The 22,639-nt window shown below is 39.2% G+C and overlaps 1 protein-coding gene across 2 annotated transcripts; it reads right to left on the reverse strand.

The window, feature by feature from the left end:
* Positions 1 to 304: 304 nt before the first annotated feature.
* LOC101846941 (borealin) lies at positions 305 to 19,144 on the reverse strand. Of its 2 annotated transcripts, none has more exons than XM_005091207.3 (10): positions 18,956 to 19,144; positions 14,586 to 14,756; positions 13,873 to 13,967; positions 12,017 to 12,050; positions 10,947 to 11,046; positions 7,659 to 7,773; positions 6,996 to 7,057; positions 5,798 to 5,875; positions 1,822 to 1,912; positions 305 to 1,155 (listed from the first exon to the last, which is right to left on the reverse strand). In XM_005091207.3, the coding sequence occupies exons 2-10, from the start codon at positions 14,725 to 14,727 to the stop codon at positions 1,027 to 1,029; spliced, it is 846 nt and encodes a 281-aa protein (XP_005091264.1). In that variant the 5' UTR covers positions 14,728 to 14,756; positions 18,956 to 19,144; the 3' UTR covers positions 305 to 1,026. The 2 variants fall into 2 exon arrangements, with proteins under 2 accessions (XP_005091264.1, XP_005091263.1); XM_005091206.3 differs by having other exon boundaries at positions 18,899 to 19,143.
* Positions 19,145 to 22,639: the final 3,495 nt, after the last annotated feature.

A 22,639-nucleotide genomic window follows, 5' to 3' on the forward strand; every position in this document is an offset into this window, starting at 1 on the left:
GTTTTTGTGAATGTCCATTCAAATTTAAGAATGTTATGACATCTCAAAGTGCAGACATTTCACAATTTTAAAAATAAAGCGTTTTTCTGACACTTCAGATGTTCATAACTTTGTTAAAAATGAAGCTATATATATATATATATATATATGGTATTAAAATGTTCAGAATAATAAATTCTATAAGGTGGTGCAGTTAACTATGAAATCAGAGGGCTTTGAAATTTCAGTCTGTGGTACCTACATTAAGACAATTACAATACAAAAAAAATAAATTATTATTAATACATATTATGAACACAGTGCATTCTTAAAAATTCATTGACATTTATTCCGTAAAACTGTGGACATTTCACAATTTCTTATTAAATAGTATGTTGGTCATTTCTCTAATGTAAAAAGCCCGATTTGATTCATCAAAATGTTCTGTTTAGGTTGTTTGTTACAGGAGGAGGAAAAGAGTGTCTCCGGCAGTGCTGAACTTTGGAGAATAGCAAAAAATAGCTCATATTGCTTGTACTTGAATGTGGCAAAATCCAGTTTTTCTTTAATATAAATACTTTTCCACTGTGTAATATCGTAGCACAAATGCTCTAAAAAAAAAAAAAAGTAAAGGAATGCACTAACAAAGTTCCCAAATTACATTGTCTCCAACTCCGAAGATAGTAACAATGAAATCTATTCTTCCTGTAGCTGACTGTTTGCAATAGAAAACACTAAATGGTGAGGACATTCATTAATCACAGGACACACTGAGCCATCATGTCTCAGACTGTCTCAAGTTCACATTTCAGAACAGATAATTACCCAGGACCTCCGTACTCTGATAGTGATAAGGCCCAAATGCATAAACCATTCCTGTCCCTGAAACTGATCACAATCTTTGATAGAAAAGGTCAGACCCAGTCAATACGATATTTCAAAATTAGAAATAAGGCACTGCCAAGCCCAGCATTCAGCATGTCAACGCTACTTTTATTTATCGGTAATATTATTTACATAAACTATTTACAACGGTATTTGACAACATCAATTTTTTTCGAGAGATGCAGAAAACAACTGGAAAATCCGTTCCATTTTGGTGGGTGTGAGTTCCATCTCAGAGAGCTCATCCTTGATCTTGTCCTTCTTGGCTCCAACAACTCCGATAGCTCGCCGCTGAAAGTAGATGATGTTAACAATAACTGGCTTCATGTAAGACAAGATATCAGCTCTGTATGTCCTAACTCGATTAAGAAATGAAAATACAAATACAATGCTATACAATGTATAGGGCTTGGACACACTTCTGCAACATAAGAAAAATATGAAAAGCATCCTTCAAATTCAAATTAAATGTAGAAACTCTGTTATGGTGTTTTTAGCTCACTTCATAGTAAAAGTACAACTTGTTTGTCTCTCATTCAATAGGTCCCGGTGGCACGTGGCAAATTAAAAGAGCAAAATTTTTGTTGCACCTTCTCCTAATTCGAAATCTGTAGGACCAACAGATTTTCTTCAGTTCAACCAGGTTTTTGGTTTCCAAAAGTGAAATTTGATGCGCAAGTATGGCACCTCTCTGGCCCACAATCGACACACACATGTATTTTCATTTGTTTCTTCTGTTTTGCACTACTTTGGGGTTGATAGTGAAGATTTAGATGACATAACCCTCAAAATTCATTTTGATTTAGATAGGAGCCTTTCAGCGAATTGATAGGTTTTTTCCGAGACAAAGAAAAAAACCCAGGGGATTCTGATTTCTTTTGGTTTACTGCTGTTTTCGGACTGACCGTGTACACTTTAAACGGATTCCACTGTATATTGATAAATTTGCTTTCTCACCCTGTTGTCCACTTGAACAGGACTTCCGGCAATGGACATGAGCCTTTCACCAGGTTTCATCTCACGAATGTTGTCAGGTGTTGAAGGCAAACTGAGAGGGGAGGAACATAGAAAAAGCATTGGTTAAACCTGCTGAAAGTTATATATTTTAGGGGTTGGTACAAAAAATAGTTCAACGTATTTTAAAAAAACAAAAAAACCCAGCTTGATAGCTCATTACCTTCAAAGAGGTGAAGAAGTTGAAATAGTTAATTCTTTGATTTTGGTAATTAAGACTAGTGCCCCCCCCCCCCCCATGGACAGTGCCACTGACTGAAGTGTCTTTACGCCATTCCCAAAGGGGGGACATTTTTTGTTCTTATGCACAGTAGAATTGTAAATGGGCTGATTCAACAATGTCATGCTCATAACTGTGCCTGAACGACAACAGGGAACTGCTGCTTTTTCTGTCCTAATCCTTACTATTGTCATTTTCCTCTACTTTTGTGTGTTTGTCACACTCTTGTGACCCACTATTTCCGGGGTGCCTTGAAAGTCAAAACAGACTTTGTGCTGTTAAAGTAAGCTAGAAATTCTTAGAAAGGTGAGCGGAGTAAGCCCGATTCCCAGTAAAGACTTCTCTGTTGAGATCCACCCCTTGGCGGTCATATGACATTATCATTTATGCTGTTGCGAGCGTCGTAAAACCTCTACTAAATAAAATAAGATTAGTCATGAAACACAAATGTAATATAACAAAAAGATTTTAATCTGCAGCTAAGAATGTAGCCCAGATCATTGTAAAAAATCGGACAAGAACTTTTCACTGTACTCGATAATGACACAAAAATGGTGTGATGACAGGCTACAGCCCTCTTTAACTTTAAGCGTCCAAAAATGTTCTACATGTTAAAACTTAATGTTTGCTTTTTATTTGATTTGAAGTCATTGTCTAACAAAATTAGACAAGAGTACAGGCCAGATATTATACTTGGCTTTTGAAGAAGGGTGACATATAATAAAAGCTACATGTAGCCCCAATCAGCACTTCCACTAGGCGAGATACAGCCTCAACTCAATAAGCCAATCTCACATCTAAGCTAATTGGGTTACAAAACCTTATTAACCATTTAAGACATGGATCAATATTGCGCGGGAGCTGCGTTTTAATCGCCGAACGCGTGACACTGCTGTGGTATGCAATTCTGAGGTCTATGAGAGTCCAACTAATTCTACTGAAAATGAGGCTATAGCGAAAGTAGAAATTATCTTTCTTTGAATTTTTGAATGGTCAACATTGACCAAGAAATTGCGCGCGAGTGAATTTTTAAAGTAGCCTATATGATGAAATAGAGGGTGCAATGGAGTTGAAACTTGGGTCTGTCCAAGGAAACTTTGAATATATATATATATATATATATATATATATATATATATATACACATAAAAATTCAGTCCGTGAATCACCGAACAATGACACGTTGAAGGCTCATTTCTTGGTTCAGGCCTAGCCTGCCGTAATATCATATTTTTAAGTCACTAGAGTTGTTTATTTTTTTAATTTGACGAAATAGATGGGTAATGCATAAAAACTTGATAGACACAACCATAATGGGAGAAATAAATTAAAATAACTTGCCCAGTGTACCGCAATGGGAACTGGCTCATTGGAAGCAGTATTTTAAAAAGAAAATTTCTTTTAAATAAATTTTTTTAAAAGCATACAATATTTTTCAGACTATCTCCCTTTTCCAGGATTTCGGGACATGCATTTGGACAAATCTCCAGGAGCTAAATAGTTCATGAACAACCCCCCCCCCCCCATGCTTATTCGGGATACCTTAGCCCACATAACCAAACACTCCTCTGCTCAGAACCTGATAAGCTTATTAAAGGTTACAACGCTACCAGTAATCTTGATCTAGTCTGCTTTGTCTTAGCCTCTTAGTAGCTTTATTATCACTGAGTAGAATCTAGTAGACCTGCATGTGAGCCTCAACCAGATTGTCTGAAAATTTTGTGCATCCCCCCCCCCGAAAGAGCTTTTGTAGGTGTCATAAAAGGAAGGACTTCCGAGTAACGAGCGACCACCCCAACAAACACAATATAAAGAAGAGACCTAACCCTAACCCAAACCCTAGCCCCAAAAAAGAACCTGCAACGGCACTCATGTAAAAAGGCCAGCACAAGTCCAAAATGAAAATAAATTTTAAAAACCCTCAAAAACAAAAAGGAGCAAAATATGGCCTATACTACTTAGCAGCTATAATAGGGTTTGATAAAGTAACACAATAAAATCGGAATATGAATCCTCCATATAGATCTAGTAATCTAAATATAAATCTAGAATCTAGACCTAGAAGAACAAGTGAATAGGAATAGGAGGCCTTGAACGAGAAATCCGATTCCGATTCCGAACACTCGAACAGAGAGAGGGACTCAGCTGAGTCTAAGATTCTGAATAAATAGTTCACACACCTGATGAAATGCTTTTTACCAGCATTAATATTACAGCACAACCTATAATAGGGTTTGACACAATAGAATTGGAATATGAATCCTCCACTGGAGTCTATTATGATCTATAAATCTAGATCTAGATCTAGAACAAGTAAAACGGACTCAATCTAAGAATGAATCCACATGAACAGTCAACAAACGATCAAAATGGCCGCTCTAACACGAAACTGAAAGTAGATGATTTTTTTCATCGTCCTTTTTCGTGTTCATATTTCTACTCAGGTTCTGACAATTATGTCGGAAACGCCGACGTCGGCACGAAAACGAAAGTGCCGACAAAGCCAACGGGAGAAAAAGGGGGCACTGGCAGTCGGCCTGGCCTCGCACTTCAAACATTGACTCATACTCATACAGGTAGGCCTAGCGATAGCATTGGCCGGCTCGCGGGTCGGGTCGCCATTGTCGGATTTCAGACGATTGTCGGCAAACATGCAGGTCTAATCTAGGCCTACTAAACTGAATGCAGAATGTGTTGACGTGAGTTGAAAAAAGTCTCAATACAACACATAGATCAAATGAATCACATACTGGTACATGTAGCTCTAGAATAATGTGCATGTATCCATTTGACATAAATTCGTAACGTTTCTTTATGACACAATTTAGCTCCTGAGGATTTGTCTTGATGTGTACCTCAAAATCCTGGAGGGAGAGATGATCCTCTTAAAATATCATACTTGTTTTTTTAAAAATTCATTTTGTTAAAAAATTCTTTATAAAATGGTCGTAAAAAAAAATTGCAACTTTATCAGGAAAAGAACACTGCTCCCAACGTGCCAGGGCCAGTTTCCGCTGCCGTTTAGCATCGGCAAGTTATATATTTCTCCCATTATACTTGTGACTGTTGGGCTTACCTGTTTGTTTAATTTATTTAATTAAATTTTAAAAATAACCAACTCCTCTAGTGACTTTAAAAATAAATGATATTATGGTAGACTGAGAAATGGACTTTCATCGTGTCTTTGCTAGGTCAAGATTGCTTAAGGGCTGAATTTTGAGGTGCTTTCAAAGTCTCCTTGGATTTTTCTTAAGTTTTAACTCCAAGGCACCCTCCATTTTGTCACATTTTCTTTTTAAAATTCACAAAGCACTATTTCTGGGTCAATTTTGTCCATTCTAAAACTCAAAGACAGAAGAACAACTCTACTTTCGCCTCGTTTTCAGTCAAGTCTAATCGGACATTCTCCGCAAACCTCGTATAAATGCATACCACGGTTGTGTTGCGGGTTTGGCGATTGAAACACAGCGCAACTCTGCTCTAGGTGCGAATCGAGAGACTCCTCTCAACGCAGCTCTTTGTATTAAATGGTTTCTTAAATTTTCAAAATATCTAGTCTAGTATAGATTTCTACATGATCATATCAGTTGTACACTGGTACAGCTGCTGAGCACAGACAGACAAAATTGAACTGAATGAGATGGGGGCAGTTATATGCCTCTCTCTCTATATATAATCAAAATCAGAAGAAGTACTTACTTTGGATCAAACTTTGGTGTAATGAGAGGTGTTTGTCCCCAATGATTCCGATTGATTGTGTTGAGTGGGGTGGCATTTCTGAAAGCACAAAATGAAAAACATCAATTATGCATCATGCATTCCTATTAAAAGATCATGCACAGGAGTTCGCACGGCATAACTGGCAGGTAGCTGAGCATCGACCATAAAAACCAAAGGATAGTAGAGGAATAACACAGCAATGATATAACAACTACAGAGTAGCAGAAAATAAACAATTTCTGTAGAATGAGTAAGTAGAAGCATCTAAATACAGCATGCTGCAATCCTCTGTTCATTGACCATATCTTTGGCATCATGGTGAAATCAGGCGCTTCTCACAATAATGAAATTGAAGAAACCGCCATTTTCCCATCCGTTATAAAATTTTTAGCTCTATCCTTTTTTTTTTCAGTAGAGGGTTTTACGGCGCTCGCAACTGCAAAAGGTCATATGAGCGCCAAGGGGTGGGTGTCAACTGAGAAGTCTTTACAGGGAATCGGCCAATTTTTTTGTTTTTGTTGGTGGCATAACACATTCTATTTCCATTTAAAAACAAATTTCTGTGTGGATTTTATTGAAAACCGGTGACCAAAAAAAAATATTTTGAACTTGCAGTTTCTAGGGACACTAAGATTTAAGATATGGAAGTCACCAAAAACTTTGGTGGCCCCTTTCCTCGCTAATTTTACCACCTGGGGTCAGGCGACACCCACCTGATATCTTGATAGATAGGTATTCTTTTTTTCATAATAATTAAGTAAAACTAACAATTTTAAGATCATGACATGAACAGACTAGCTCTTTTCAACACACAGTTCAGAGAGTCTAAGGTCACAGAGAGCTTTAAAAAAGGCACTATCAAAAGTTTAATGATACTTTTTTCCTATTAAAAATAAAACAAACTTTTTCCAGCAATAAGTTCCCCATTTATAGCCATGGCAGAACAGACGCTTTTGTCACCATAAGCCACATAATTGATTCCCTACCATTCAGTTGTATTTTCTTTACTGAGATACTAAAGGAACTTTTTACTCGGTAGACATGTCCCTACCCCCACATGACTTTTAACAACAACTAGTAAAGTTCTGTCCCTAATGCTTATACTGAGATGCTCTGAACATGGGTATACTTATTTTCACATTTGACAGTTTAGTTGCAAACAAGGAACCTCACGTACACAGATCTCTTTGATCGCCTTGTTGATGGGGGTGGCATTGCAGATTTCACCCGTTTTGTTCCCTGAAAAACATTTGACAGTAGACCTTTTAAGTAATGGCATGACATTTATTGACAAAAATTTACCAAGATAAAGCATACAAATTTTACTTTCCATAAAACTGAAATGCAAGGAAGGCTATCAGAATAACAAAATAAATCTGCTATGATGTTATGCAACTTATGATAAAGTCTGCGTAGCTGTCATATTTCCAGGCGGCAATCAGAGCTTTTTTAATTCCAACCTCCCCCCTCCCTTTAAAAAAAAACCCCAGCACATAAGTGAAAATACACAAAATGAAAGGCCACAATCTGCTAAAGTTACCTTGCTTTGAGAACAAGAAGAAAAAACAAGAATAAAATTATATATGGAGCTGAAATCAGTCAATTATCCCCAATGGAAATAATGTGACTGGAGTGGGGAAAAATACACAATGACAGGATTTGATTTTCACACTGCATGCGCAAACTGTGCATGTTAATTCAGAACTGGATGTACTCAGGACAAACCTCTATGAAAAATATTTAAAACATGAGTAGATTCATGTGATATGGGGGGAAAAAAAGAGATTAGGCTACCCTCCAGAGATCTAAAAATTCAATATCATAAAATTCCAAGCCATACCCTTTGCTTTGTTCCTGGTGTTTTTGACGGCATCTTCACCTCTGCCTCTTTCTGGTCGACAAAATCCTCACTGTCTTCCTCTGCTACCAGTTCTAAACCTCCACTTGGTGCAGTGCTGAGAATGAAACGATCAAAATGAAAGTACAATTTTTATCCCACAATAACTTCTCACATACAAATTAGTAGTCTTTCCCTATGTAGTCGCCTCCCACAGTAACACATTTTTGCCATCGGTGTAAGACCTTGAAAAGACCCTGAGAATAGAAAACCCTCTTCATGTCAGGAAACCAGCTCTCTACCGCTTCTTTGATCTCATTATCACGTTCAAAATGCCTTCCTTTTAAATCCTTTTTCAGTTTGGGGAATATTAAAAAGTCAGAAAGGACTAAATCTGGAGAATAGGATGGATGTGGCAAAATTTCAAGGCCACTTTCTCGCGCAATTTCTACAGCTTTTCTTGAAGTGTGTGCTGGCGCGTTGTCGTGAAGCAGCAAAAGCCTTTTCCGATCTTTCCCCTGCGTTTTTCTTTCATAGCCTCTCGTAATTTCTTTAGTTTAGCTAGTTAGAATAATGGTCTTTGGTGACCGTTTATCCATTTTCAAAATAGTTTGTGATAATCACTCCTTCTTGGTCCCCAAAAAACCCTGATAGCATCACTTTTCCTCAGTCTTGATGGCTGCACCGTTGCCTTCATTGGTGTTGGGGACAAGGGCGATTTCCACTATGTCGATGTAGATTTTGACTCAAGATCGTAGAGGTGGACTAATGTCTTATCCATGGTTACAAGTCGTCAAAAAATTTAGTTTTATCCTTTTCCCGTGGACCAAGCAATTCTTGATAACAATCCACATGTTGCACATTTTGAGGAGGAGTCAACAAACGTGGGATCCATCTTGCAGAAACCTTGATCATATTCAAATGTTCATTTAAGATTCATTCAAGTGATCAAAAGTTAAGCCGTGTTTCTTTGCTCAGACGTTCGACTGTCACCCGCCTATCAGGCAATACAAGTTTCTTGATTTTCAACCCATTCTCTTCTGTTGTTGCTGTCACTGGGCAACCATCACTGTGGTCATCTTCTCAATGTCCATGAATCCGCATTGGAATTTTTTACAACAAAATTTTACAACAGCATAGGATTGGCAATCAGTTCCATACGGCATGCATCTCCGTAAAAAATATCCCGTAGTTGCTTGCCTTGCAAGAACAAAAACTTCATTACTGCCCTGTGCTTAATTTTCTTCACCATTACTTTGAAACTGGAGGACAACATATTCCTATTCAATTACAGTGCGCTGGTGTTAAAACCACCTGTAATCAGAAATTCCCCAAAATTTACATGCATTCTAGGAAGATGATAGTTGGCTTTCACCCCAAATTTCAGCTTTCTACCTTTATTCCTTCATGGCCAGGTAAAAAACTTTTGGTATGCCCCTCATATATAACATAGAACAAAATTCCGTAAGTTTTAGGATCACATTAGCTACAAAAATTATATGTGGGTCAGATAATCAAGGAAATCCATAGTTTCAAGCACCAAATTTTCAATCAACCAATATGATGCCATTATTCAACGCTTTCAAATGACTGTTTTTATGCTGTTCTTCATTCACCATCATCCATGCTCCATAAGATCAAACTGATAATAAAAATATGCAAAACATTTACTTCAGGAGCACCTTGAATTTGGGCATGTGACAAGTCAAGACCCATTTGTCAAAACAAGGCAATATGACACACAAGTCTCACCTTTTTTACGTGGGAGTGTGTTGCAACACGATAGAATCAGGCACACCACTCAACAATTTTAAGGCATATATATATATATATATATATTATGGAGTTATTGGTATGATCTTAAAGCCTGCCCATTTGTACTGCTTTTGATTAATAAATACCCATTTATCTTGAATAGAAGTCAAGATACTAGTACGTGAAGGAAGTAAAGTCACCTAGTGTTAAGATAAAATTAGCGAGAAAACGGTAGTGAAAAATCTGGAGACTTTCAAAGCTTGAGAGTCCTTTGAAAAAAACAACTACAAAGTTGCTTTTTTAGGGGCCCTCTGATCGTTTTTCAGTAAAATCCACACACAAACTTTTTTGAGTGGACCTAAATGGTGTTGAGCCAGGGTATAAAACTAAATAAGAACAGGAATAATTATAACGACTGAAAGCCATTATCATAAAGTGTCATAAGACAAAAAAGAGTGCGCAGGGTAACTGAGGAATGCCAGGCTTTCGGGACCATTTTCAAAACCTCACTGTGAACTTATTATCATGTGTACAGCATTGAACTTTTCCACAAACAATGACATTGAAACAGTCAACAAATCCATATAGATTTTTGTGATACTTTTACGGTGTGAAATTTTATGAGTTTGTGAATATGTGGCAAAATCGAGAAAAAAACCTTTTACATAACATTTAGGTGCTTGGTACATTCAGTCGATATGCATGCCTTTATAAATTACATCTTTGTCTCTGCAAGAAATAGATGTTGTATCAACTGACAAATGTTGAAGAGTCACTTTGAAAAAATATCTGACAAATTTTATATATATATAATATGAGTCTACCCATCCTGAGCATCAACATCAGGGTGTGTGGTTGCAGGACAGGGCATGGCCATGGGGGGAGGGGTGCCACTATTTGAAGTTTGTTGTGTAGACCTAGGAGGGTCTAAGTCAGCTGTAATCCTATTATTTGGGGTCTAAATCTACGTTGTGTGATCTTTGAAGTTTGCGTAACGGGCCTGAACTGGGACAGGGAAGCGCCGGATCATAGGTCAGAGCATGGGGAACACCTGATTCTAGATCTAGGCCTAGATTTAGCACAATGTTCATCTTCACTTGTGTCCGCACCTCTCCTATTTCCTTCCCTATACTCATTATCAACTCTGTATGATGGTTCATCATCACTATCATCTGCAAAAAGATCTAAATCTGACCCTTTATTGACGAATGGGTCCTTCAATTCAAATGTTCCGACCTCGTTGAGACGCCGTCGCCATCGTAATTGAGCGTTAGTAGTTTTTAATTCGTTTCGGGTGAGTTCGAAAAAGTCTGATTTTTAAGTGACTTATTCAAGGGAAGTTACTGCAACAATGGGGAATCGAAACTAAACTGGCTTATGTCGCCTACTTCCGACTGCCAAGCCCGAAACACGTCGGGGAATGTTTGAAAAATAGTAGTAAAAACGCACCCGACGGGTTTCGGGTTTGGCACGTAGCGGTCTACGCGGATCACCCGACAAGGGTTCGGGCATGGCAGTGAGTGAGTTAATTAATACCATAGAAGGTGCTGGACTTCAGCAAGACGGCTGTTGGTTGGTTTCAGAGCAGTCTTCTGTTTGACAAAAGACGTTGCAGATGCCAGGGTACCTCCAGCCACTGCAAACAGAAAAAGAAGAGAAATAGTGAGAAAAAAACAGTAACCCAACTTTGAATCACCTTGAATCAGACATATTGTATAATCGCATAAAAAATCTTATACAGTTGACTCCATATGATTTTGATTTCCTTTCAAGTTGATTCACGGATGACTGTAGAGCACACCTTTCAAGAGACCCTGCATAGATGTCTCGTCCGCTCACTTCATCTACTGGGAAATTCAGCATTTTATCTTCTACCAGCAGTTAAAAATATGTGCAGATAGGTCTTGTCCACAAGATGATGAACAAGTCTATACATCCAATATTTTTTCTCCACTCCTCCTATTGACATTGACCTAAGCACAGATGGCAATACATTGTGGAGTACAACCCTTTGAACGAACAAACGTCTCAGTAATTTGAGGCCACTAGATTGGCAATACAACACTTCTGCATCTGTGCAATGAACACTTTGTCTGACTCGCTTTATTCATTGAGTTATTGTGCTTAATCTATGATAAACTTGAGCCCTGTTCCGGGGATGATGATCATGAACTGTGCTGCGTTCTGCAACAGGACGAAAATAAACCTGACCTCTAAAAGCTTTGAGAATAGAATAACAGACAATAAAAACATGGAGCATTCTACAGATCACATGTCACATGTTTTTGCACCAGGTACCATAGTATACACAGTTCAAACAATAAGACACACAAATCTTTTTCATGGATACATTTCTTTCCATTTTGTGTTTGAGTGTTTCTATTTTGAAAAAAAATTACTTTAGGGGGACTGTTACACTGACTTTTGCAAGTCCTGTGAGTAATAATAAACATTATTTAAAACATTTTTAGGAAACAGTTAAAGAGTTACAAGACTAAAGGCAAAGACATTATTAGGCCCCCGAACACTTTTACCACCCCATCCCCCCACTCCACAAACTTTAGAAAACAGCATAAATTGTATTTTAACAATAATTGAAAACTTACGTGTAAATTCTTTCATTGTCATGTTTCGTACCTCCTGAAACAAAATGAAAATGCATTTTATCACAATAATCAACTTCACCAGCTTACACACCCTCCACAAAAGTAGTTCATGAAAAAAACAAGTAGTAATAAAGCAGACAAGCCTGAACTACCACCACTCTTTCTTTCTTAAACCTATTCAAGTACCGAAAATACATAAGTTCCCAATTTTCTAATAAAAATTACAAGTGCACATTTCAAAACAAACATAAATTATACGTAAAATATAAAGCTTCTTTGATTAAAAAATGGCTGAACAGAGGACCTTGAGACTTTTGTGTACCGGCCCCAACAGTAAAGCTGCAGGAATTTTGTTTTTCTGCAGGACCGGGCAAACAACAAAGCAAAGCTTTTTCAGGACCCCAGGCTTTAGGAACATTATAGGCCTATTCACAACTTAACACACAATTCCCTACTGGCTTTATAGTATACGTACTTCTGTTGCAATACTTTTACTTTTTTCCTTCCTCTGGTATCTTTAGGGGAGGTGCAAGTTTTGGTCCTGTGCTAGGTGTGTAGCTTCTGTGATAGATATGTTATATTGTTCCAGGACCTTTTATACCCCGTCCAGCCAAGTCTTTCTTCGTCTCCCACTTGATTTGAAGTCAGATTCTCAGGTGTTGTAAGCTCTAGCCGCTAGTAGTTGATTCTGGGGCATTCTGATTAGATGCCCAAACCACTTGACTCTTTGACGCTCTATGAATTTTATTACTGGTGGCATTCCGGTTTGTAGACGCATGGTTTTGTTTCTTATGCGGTCTCTTCTTTTGCGGAGACACCTCATTTCGCATGCATTGATTTTTGTGCCTTGCTTAGAGACCATGTTTGGCACTGATATGACAATGTTGGTACGAAGATGCTATTGATTAACTGGGATTTCAATTCGGTTGGGATGTTCTTGAGACTGAACAGGGGTGCTAGCTGGTAGGTCACTGCATTTGCCCTCATAGTTTTTGTTTCTATTTCTTTGTCCACACGCCCATCTTGTGTGAAGATTCTTCCCAGATATTCGAATTCCTCTACTTGTTGGGGTTGTGTTCTGTCAATAAGGACGTTGAGTTATATCCTGAATTTCTACTGACCTTCATAACTTCAGTTTTTGAGATGGAGATTTTCATGTTTATGGGTTTACATTCCTCATTTAGTTTAGTGGTGTGTTTTTATAATTCCTCTTCATCTTTTTAATATACTCTGGTCATCAGAAAATAGAAGCTCGTTCAGTTCAGTGCTGTTGTCATTTGTTGCTTTCGTGATCTTATCCATGTAAGTGATGAAGAGAAGCAGAGAGAGAACACACCCTTGTCTCACCCCAGACTTGATGGGGAATCAGTCCGATAGTCCTGTTAAACTTATGGTACACAGGCTGTTTTTATAAAGTTCCATGATGTTCTCCAGTAATTGTCCTGTTACACCATAGTCCTCTAAGATTTTTCAAAGTTGACATCTATTTACCTGGTCGAACGCCTTTTCCTGATCCACGAAGACAAAATTGAGGTCTTTTTCATGTGCAATGGTAGTCTCACACAACTGTCTTATAATGCAAAATAGCGTCAGTACAGCCCCTGCCTTTTCTGAAGCCAAACTGGGATTCACTGAGTCGAGTCTCTATAATTGGTCTCATTCTCATTTTCAGTATCTTGGCAAACATTTTACCCATATGGCTGAGAAGGGATATTCCTCAGTTGCAATTTCAGATAAATTTATATCTTCTTGAATTAATTTATGATAGTGTAAGTTGCACTTACTATGTAGTAACTCAAGTTGTAATGTAATACACAATATTTACTAAAAAGCAAGCAACTACTTATAGGACTCACAGGCCCATAACTTGCGATGAGATCTTGATAACGACCTCTGAGAAACAGAATTGTTGTTCGCTTCGTCTTCTCAATTCCTTTCAAGTAGGTTTTCACTGGAAAAACAAAGGTCAAATATAATCCATAAGCCTTTCTGGATTTAAAAAAAAGGCGAATAAAGTTCAAACAGGCTCATCAAAAACCATCCACATCATGCAGATTGTCTAGATTGTATTGAACTGCAAGCAATAAAGTGGTATAATTTTAAAAAAGTAGGTCCTGCATCAATTGTTCCGAACAGCAACCAGCAAAAATATCTCTCATTGACAACAATTGCTGGATGCTGCAATCTGAATTTGCCGGATAATTAGAATCATCACTGAATCCACAATACAAAATAGTTTCCAAGAAGAAATTGAAAATAAGGTCACCTGAAATTATAAAGAGATCATTATAAAGCCCGCAGTAAATAATTTAACCCAAATCTTGGTGAAACGCAATTTACAGCAAAAGGCATCATTACAATAAAAACAGTAGGCCTATAGGTTTTGAAAATTATACAACAGTAACATCTCAGTAGAACAGTGGGAGTATGCTATATATTATATGCCAATCAACAAAGGAGAAACAGAAACAAAACAAAAAACAACCCGAAAAAAGGGCTAGGGGCAAGAGTAAACAAATTTTTTAACTGGACATAATGTGAAGGCATAAAATTACGGTAAGTAACAGACCTTTGACATCAATTTCTTTGAGGTGCAGCTCCAGTTGCTCTTTTTTTTCTCTTAATTCTTTCTCTGTCAAACTCTTTGAAATTCCAGTCGAAGGCTTAGGTATATTTGCCGTTTTGACACGAGTAGCCCTTTTTCGCGGCATGATTGGGAAAGAGAAGTCTTCACAAGTACCTGCCAAGAGAAAGTTAACGATATTTAGTATCTGAATTTAAACTGAGCAAATCTGTCTCAGCAGAGGTTCAAATAAATATCTAGGCCAGAGAATGATTGACTATACCGCATGCATACTCTAAATCACATAATGCAGACAAACCTACTACATAATGGCCACCTGATATATATATATATATATATATATGACAGACAAGGAATAATAATAAAATAGCATTGTATCGCACATATCCCAGTTCAAAAGCAAGGCTCTCTCTATGTGCTCTAAAATCTAATATATAAAATATAAACTCTCCCGGCAAACCCCAGAACACTTTGAATTAATGAAAGTATACAGTGCGGGCAGCTAATTTAAGATCTCTCTCAAATACTGACAAACTGACAAGATCTTTTGCTGTTTATTATAGCTGGATACCCATTTCCACTTGGGTGAAGTGAGGAAAATTTGTGTTGTAAAGTGACTTTCCCAAGGACACAAAGACAACATCGGGCTCCTGATGGATGGAATTTGAACCCACAACCTTATGATGGTGATGTGAGTCTGCAAATCCACAAAAGTTTAATAACTGATAGGCCCCCTCCTATACAAACGGCTGCCCACCCATCAGCAACTAAAAAATTAGTAATCTGGCTTTAAAATTTGTAATACGGAGCGGCTATGATTGTCTTCTTCCCTTGGGTGTCAAGGACAGGGGTTGTAGTCAAGCCAATATAAAAGTAACACAAACAGAGATTTTAAAAAGCGGTCTTGACGGGCTCATCAGTGATTGAGGTTTTTTTAAGGGCAGAAAAGGGGGCTATTGCATTAGTATCAAACAAATTTTATGTCCAATTTTTTTTTTTTTAATCTCTCACTGGCCTTGGCTGTCGCACACAGCAAAAATAGAAAGGATTGCTAGCACTTTGTACCTAAGGTTTACATTACTCCTGGATTCGGCAAGTATGCTTTTCTATTAATTCTAAGGGCAAAGTGGCACTGAGCGATTACAATTAAGGGCTCACAGTGCCAAGTTTAGTTTTAGTAGAGGTTTTACGGCACTCACAACTGCATATGTCATATGAGCGCCAGAAGATTAGAGGTGTTACAAGAGAGTAACAAACATAAAAAAGAAGACGGGAAGATAAGGACGATAGATGTTTGATAGGAAAGAAGGAGCAAACCACACCAGAACACCCGCCAACCACCCACAGGCTCAAAGCAAAGAGGATGATGCAGTTGGATATCAGCACATGACATGATAAACACACCAGGAAGGTTGGCATTGAGTTGGGATAGTCGATAACAATTATATTTTCGTAAAACTGAATAAAAATTGCGACGATTCCATCAAATTCGAAATGATCTATACTCTTTAAAAAAAGAAACGCGTAACCAAGTGCATGTCTTTTCGTGATAATAAAATACCTAATAAAATATGTAAAGATGAGGTTTTGTACATGCTAGGTTTTTTTTCCACATATATATGTGTGAGTTGTTGTTTTGAACTTTTCACAACAAATTTCATTGTTTACTCACAGGAAGGTGCTGCCTGAGCTGTTGAATTGTGCAATGGTTGAGTGTTAAAAAGCTCACAACTCATCTAATTTTGTGAGTAGTCTCACGAAATTTGGCATATATGTGAGTTCATTCAATGGGAGGCTATATATAATGGGTGAAAAATATTGGTTTTAGAGGAATATCATTCAGTAGCTACAAGACCACATGTATGTGCCATCATTCATATCTGTTCCTTGTGTCCATTATTATTATTTCCCTTATTTATCAATCATATTCATCTGCTTTATTTCTGTTCCGTTTCTGTCCCAGTCATGCATCGTCTGACATATGTCTTCATTGTGCTTGATTATTAAAGTCCTCGTCAAGTCACAATCACAAAGAGTGTTGACATTTATTTAGGTTTCATCACTTGTCAGTTCAGCGATACAACAGGCCATGACTAAATATAGAAGAGCGAAACCAGGCTATTGGATGTTTGCAAGCCCGAGAAAGCCAAACTGATGTTGCTACATATTTCAACGTGTCACAGTCTACCTTCAGCCGACTTTTTGCAAGGTTTCAACAGTCCAACGCCACTGCCGATCAACTGATAAGTGGACGGCCATGGGCAACAACTCGAGCCCAAGATCGCTTTATTCAGTTTCGTCTCTATCCAGCCTGAGGCGAGTCACGAGTGAGGCAGGACAGGAAGCCGGAGTCACGAGTCACAGGAAGTCGGAAGTGATGTCATGCTGGACAAGAATCAGAGTCCGAATAACATTTTTTCGAGTCTGAATATGAAAAAATGTTATTCGGACTCTGATTCTTGTCCAGCATGACATCACTTCCGTCTTCCAACTTCCTGTGACTCGTGACTCCGGCTTCCTGTCCTGTCTCACTCGTGACTCGCCTCAGGCTGGGTAGAGACCGGGATCACTTCGGGCAAAAAGGCGTAATTTGTGCAGGAGCCGAGTTTTAATCTTATGATGAATTTGAGGCTGGCCTGAAAAGTTATAGCGCTTCTAATAAATGTTTATTTATCAAGAGGTCATCAGAAGAAATTAAAGATGGCTCGTTAGCGTGTGTCGGGGTCGGATGGGCGGCCTGCACACGTGTGGCTGTGTGCGTGTCGGGGAGGGGGGTGGGGGCACTATCGGTCCAGGCGTTGAACGTCGCATACGCGTCAGTCTTTTTCCACCCGGCAACTGGTCATTTATTACAATAATAAGCTAGTCTTGACGTAGATCTACGCAATGAATTGTGCGCTGGTCTATGGAATCAAAAGTTGCCGTATGCTCAGCTCTACACAGCAACACAACCTTTTCTGGATAAACAGCTCATAACATGCAGGTGCCAGGTGGTCTGCTAATCTTCAATTTCACCTTTTTCTACAACAAAGAAAGTGGGAAACATGGGGGGCGGGCGTATCGTATCAATGAGGCGGCGGGCATCGGATCGGCAGAAAAGGTGTGGGGGGGTGGGGGGGGCTAAAAAATGGCGGAGAATTGGAAGCACTGAACGTTAGAACTATAGAACGAAGACACTTCCTTTTTTCCTGACCCGAGTCCGAATAACATTTTTTCGAGTCCGAATAAGTGCCTATTCTCACCCGCCCGGAAGTTCTCGCAAGATCAACTCCTCCCCTCTTCTCTCTCTCTCTGTCTCTTTCTGAATACTGTCTATCGGTGTGGACGATCAAATTGACCAAAACAAAGTTAAAAAATTATGTTAAAACACAAAAGTAAATTAATTTGGTTGTCTACAAAGATGCTACGGCTATTTAACTTTTTGAATCTAGCCGAACTACGCGGGTCGCCATTTTGTTTTGCCCGGAAATTCTCGCGATACTCCTCTCTCTCTCCACTGCCCAGACAAAATTGTATGCTTTTAGTAGGCTACAGTTGTAATGGAACGTTTGTTCACGGCACAGAATTCTACAATTTTTCTGTTATCACAGTGTAGAATTCTGTGGTTTAGGTGAACGCGCACCGGGTGAGAATACCCACGGGTGAGAATACCCACAAGACTCGCCTGCACTATTCTCACTCCGGGTGAGAATAGAGGTGGCCATTTTTTTTATTCCGACTCGAGTCCGAATATGAAAAAATGTTATTCGGACTCGAGTCCGAATAACGACGGCCAAATCAATAACAGCAATGAATAAAATTTCAAAATATATTTTCGGAAGGACTTCCGTAACGAGCGACCACCCCATCAAACAATAAAGAAGAGGCCTAACCCTAACCCAAACCCTAGTTAACCCTAACCCTACCCCTACCCCTGCCCTAGCCCTCGATTCTGCTCTGTCTTATAGATCTAAATCTAGAGATTTAGTATAATAAATTATAGAGTCTAGTAGCGGTCGCTCGTTACGGAAGTCCTCCCGTATTTTCTTGGTCTTTGGCCTTCCATTTTCTTTCCTTCATTTAGTCAAATATAGATATATCTAGATCTAGATCTAGATTTTAGATCTTGATCTAGAATCTAGATGTTAGATCTAATCTATTTAGGCTAGATCTAGATATCAATCAGTGCTAGACTGAGATTCTACCACGAAAAACTCTAAAAACTCTAAGTCAGAAAAACAAGTCAGTGACAGTGTGAAGTGTGAAGTGTGAAATATAGAATGTAGATCTAGAGCAAAGGCTTGGAAGCTAATTCTCACTCCAATACAGCAAGGTTTCAACTTGGCAAGGAGATATCTCGGGGAGGGAGTAGAAACCTTCTTGATCTGCACATTCAGTCCCTCCTACAACGACACAGATGAGAATGAGGGTTCAATGCGTTGTTGTTGTCGCCATTCAAGCCAAGCCTCAAGCCAAGATTGGAGTGGATCGTTGAAATTTCCGCTGCCTGAAATGTGACCAATCAGAGAGTTGGATTTGACAAGATCAATAGAGCAAACACCCTCAATCGGCTAGATACTGTCTGCCAGTAATAGTGCCAGGTAGGCCTAGGCCTATGGCAGGGCCTGAGGGCAGGCCTGAGTCCAGTAGAATTCTGTGGGGCAGGCAGGGCCATTGCATATTTTTCAAACAAGAGACCACCCAAGATGGAAGAGAAGGGAATTGCTATAGGCCTAGGTCTAATTTGAGACAGCAACTTTTACGGATGAAAGAAAAGAGAGAAATTGGGAAATAAATCAATACACCAGACTTCTTATTGCTATACAAAGACAAGAGGCATAAAAGAGAGCAGAGAGAGAGAAGAGAGAGAGAGACAGACAGACAGACAGAGAGAAAGAGAGAGAGAGTTTTAGTTTTAGTAGAGGTTTTACGGCGCTCGCAAAAGCATAAGGTCATAATAGTATGAGCGCCAAGGGGTGGATGTCAACAGAGAAGTCCTTACATGGAATCAGACTTACTCTGCTCACTTCTCTCGCTTCAACAGCACAAAGTCTGCTTGGACTATCAAGGCACCCCGGAGTCACAGCTAGTAGTGGGTCACAAGAGGGTGACAAACATACAAAATTAGAAGTAGAGGAATTACGACAATAGTAAGAATTAGGAAAGAAAAGGCTGCAGTTCCCTGTTGTAGATCAGGCACAGTTATGAGCTTGGGTGTGACATTGATGAATCAGCCCATTTACAATTCTACTGTGCATGAACGAAAAATGCCCCCCATTTTGGGAATGGCCTAAGATACTTCAGTCTGTGGCACCGCCCAGGGAGGGGAGAGAGAGAGAGAGAGAGAGAGAGAGAGAGAGAGAGAGAGAGAGAGAGAGAGAGAGAGAGAGAGAGAGAGGGGACAAAAACATAAGAGAGAGGTACACACACACACACACACACACACTCACAGATGCACACAGACACACACGCACATGTACACACACGCACACACATACATACATATAATAATTACAATGTATAGGCCTACATATTATATATATATATATATATATATATATATATATATATATATATATATATATATATATATATATATATATATATATATATATATATATATACAGAGAGAGAGAGAGAGAGAGAGAGAGAGAGAGAGAGAGAGAGGGGGGGGGGGTCATTGTGTCATTGACACATTACTCAAGATCATGGTGTTTGACTGAAAAGGTGGTGTGGGCTTACAAAATTACAACTATTTCTTAAAACAATGGGGGAGGTTGTAAGCTATCATTAAATTAAACTAAAACGGTAGTTGTTGCAAGGGTTGATTTTTTTAAATTATTATTATTTTCAGGATGCAAGCACCACAAACTGACTGATTTGGGGAATCAGAGATAGGCCTCCGTTGATATACATGTAACGTGTTTTAGACGGTCACTTATACAAACAATTAGGAAGAAACAAATCAATTTAATACAGTTCCCGGGACATTTTTAAAATTTATATTGACATAAAAATAGAAGCCGAAATTAAAAAGAAGAAAAAGATAGATAAAGAATATAAACTGCTTGAACAGATAATAAACCGCAAGAAAAGAGCAGCTATAGGGCAGTACGTATACAATCGATCCTCGTTATACCACCATCCTTGAGATGAGCAAGTCGGCGAAATGGCAGGATTGTCGGTTTAACGGAGTCTGTGTTAAATACAGTGGAAACCTGATATAACAGGGATGGTGGGAGTAGAGAAAATGTCCTGTTATATCCGATCCCTGTTAAATCAGAAATGCAAGGAAAGTAAGCATTTGTGGACTAATCTAGCTGTACTTTTTCATGGGTAGTTGCCCTTGCCACAAGTACCCACGAACAGGGGTTTTGGCACCAACTTTCTCCTTGCCTCATTAAACCACACCAGAAGAGCTTGGTCCACAGCATCTGCATCGGGCAGTCTCATTTTCTTTCGATCCAGAGCAAACTTTCCATTGGAGTGTACTGCCACTATCTTCTCTCTATCCTTGATAATGGTGTGAATCGATTCTTGTGGAATGTCGAACTGACGACAAATCTCTGCCAGTGGAGTTTGCTTTTTGTCAACAGCCTGGATTATTTCGGGGGGTTTTTTTTGTCAATTGAAAGTGCGTTTGACATCGTTGGTGACACATTACGCGTGCGTGTTGCTAGGTTTCAAGCTAGATAACGGTCTGCAGCACACGGCAGCCCTCTCTCGCTTCACCCGCTGCGTGCGCTTGCAATGGCGTGGCTTGCATGGTCTTGCTCCATCACTGCGTTACTCTCTCTCTCTCTCTCTCTCTCTCTCTCTCTCTCTCTCTCTCTCTCTCTTACTTTTTACACATTGTTAACCAGCCTCTGTCCCTGCTATAACCGGTTGGGCTCCGATGAGCCCCTGTTATTGCCGATAACTTTTAATAGAGACAAAGAGTAGGAAAAAACGGGGATTTTAAAAATCCGTTATTACCGGATCCCTATTATTACCGGGCCTGTTATATATGGTTTCCACTGTAACCAGATAGTTTTACAGTAATACAGCAAGGGAGCTGTCACTTCGTCCAGTGTAGTAAGACGGAATCGCAACTGAGCCAGAAAAAATTCCGTCTTAGTCTTAGACATTTTCCGTCTTAGACAGAAAGGGAATTTAGGGGAGGGGAGGGGGGGGGGGGGTTCGGAGGCCCAGCCGGTGGGATCAAGGGTCGCTTGAACAGTCGGCCAGCAGTCACGAGTGGTCAAAACTTTACACCTCTCATTTGCTATCCTCTCTGGTAATGACATGCGTCAGTCTTACTTATTCAATTACCACCAGTGCTTGCATTTCACAGGACCACCGTTCGACATATTATATAAATAGAAACGTTTGAACGTCTCCTTTACTTCCCCCCTTAGTCCCACCCATTGGTGCAATAAGCACAGCCAACCAATGCCACCCCTCACTGCCATGTAACAACGATTCGAGGAACCATTTTCTCGGCTGGCTGTACGATCAGGGCGACAGACATTGGTCAAACTAATTTCACACTTCTGACCTCTACAACCAATGAAAGTTTCCATGCTGGAGCGCTACTCGAACAATTTCACCGACACTTATGAGATTTCACACCCACACGACCATCCTGACCTTTTTCATCGCCCAAGGCTCACATGGATGGGGTAACATCAAGGAGCTTACGGGTAACATCTACCCCCAAAATAGCACCCATACTATGTTTCTCCCAAGGAGATTAAAACTCCTTGGTTACTCCTCTTCCTCGCCCGGCAGCATGGTGTTAAGTGGAGAAATGAATGTCTCCGACGTCGGTTTCAGAACTGGTACTTGAAAGGAAAGGGGTGAGTGGGTGGGGTGGGGGGTTTTAAGTTATTAAACTCGCACAAAAAAGTCAAGGAACACAAATTTAAAGAAAGATAACTGAAAAACGTTTCAACCAAATTTATTCATTTTGTCCAAAAAGATGCTTTCGTTTCTCTAGATTATGTATGTATAATTTCAGATTTCAGCAACAACGACAAGTTCATGAAAAATGAGCTTAAATCACACTGATCGGATTTCAA

Source organism: Aplysia californica, unplaced genomic scaffold (assembly GCF_000002075.1).
Source record: "Aplysia californica isolate F4 #8 unplaced genomic scaffold, AplCal3.0 scaffold00027, whole genome shotgun sequence".
Classification (NCBI taxonomy): Eukaryota; Metazoa; Mollusca; class Gastropoda; order Aplysiida; family Aplysiidae; genus Aplysia; species Aplysia californica.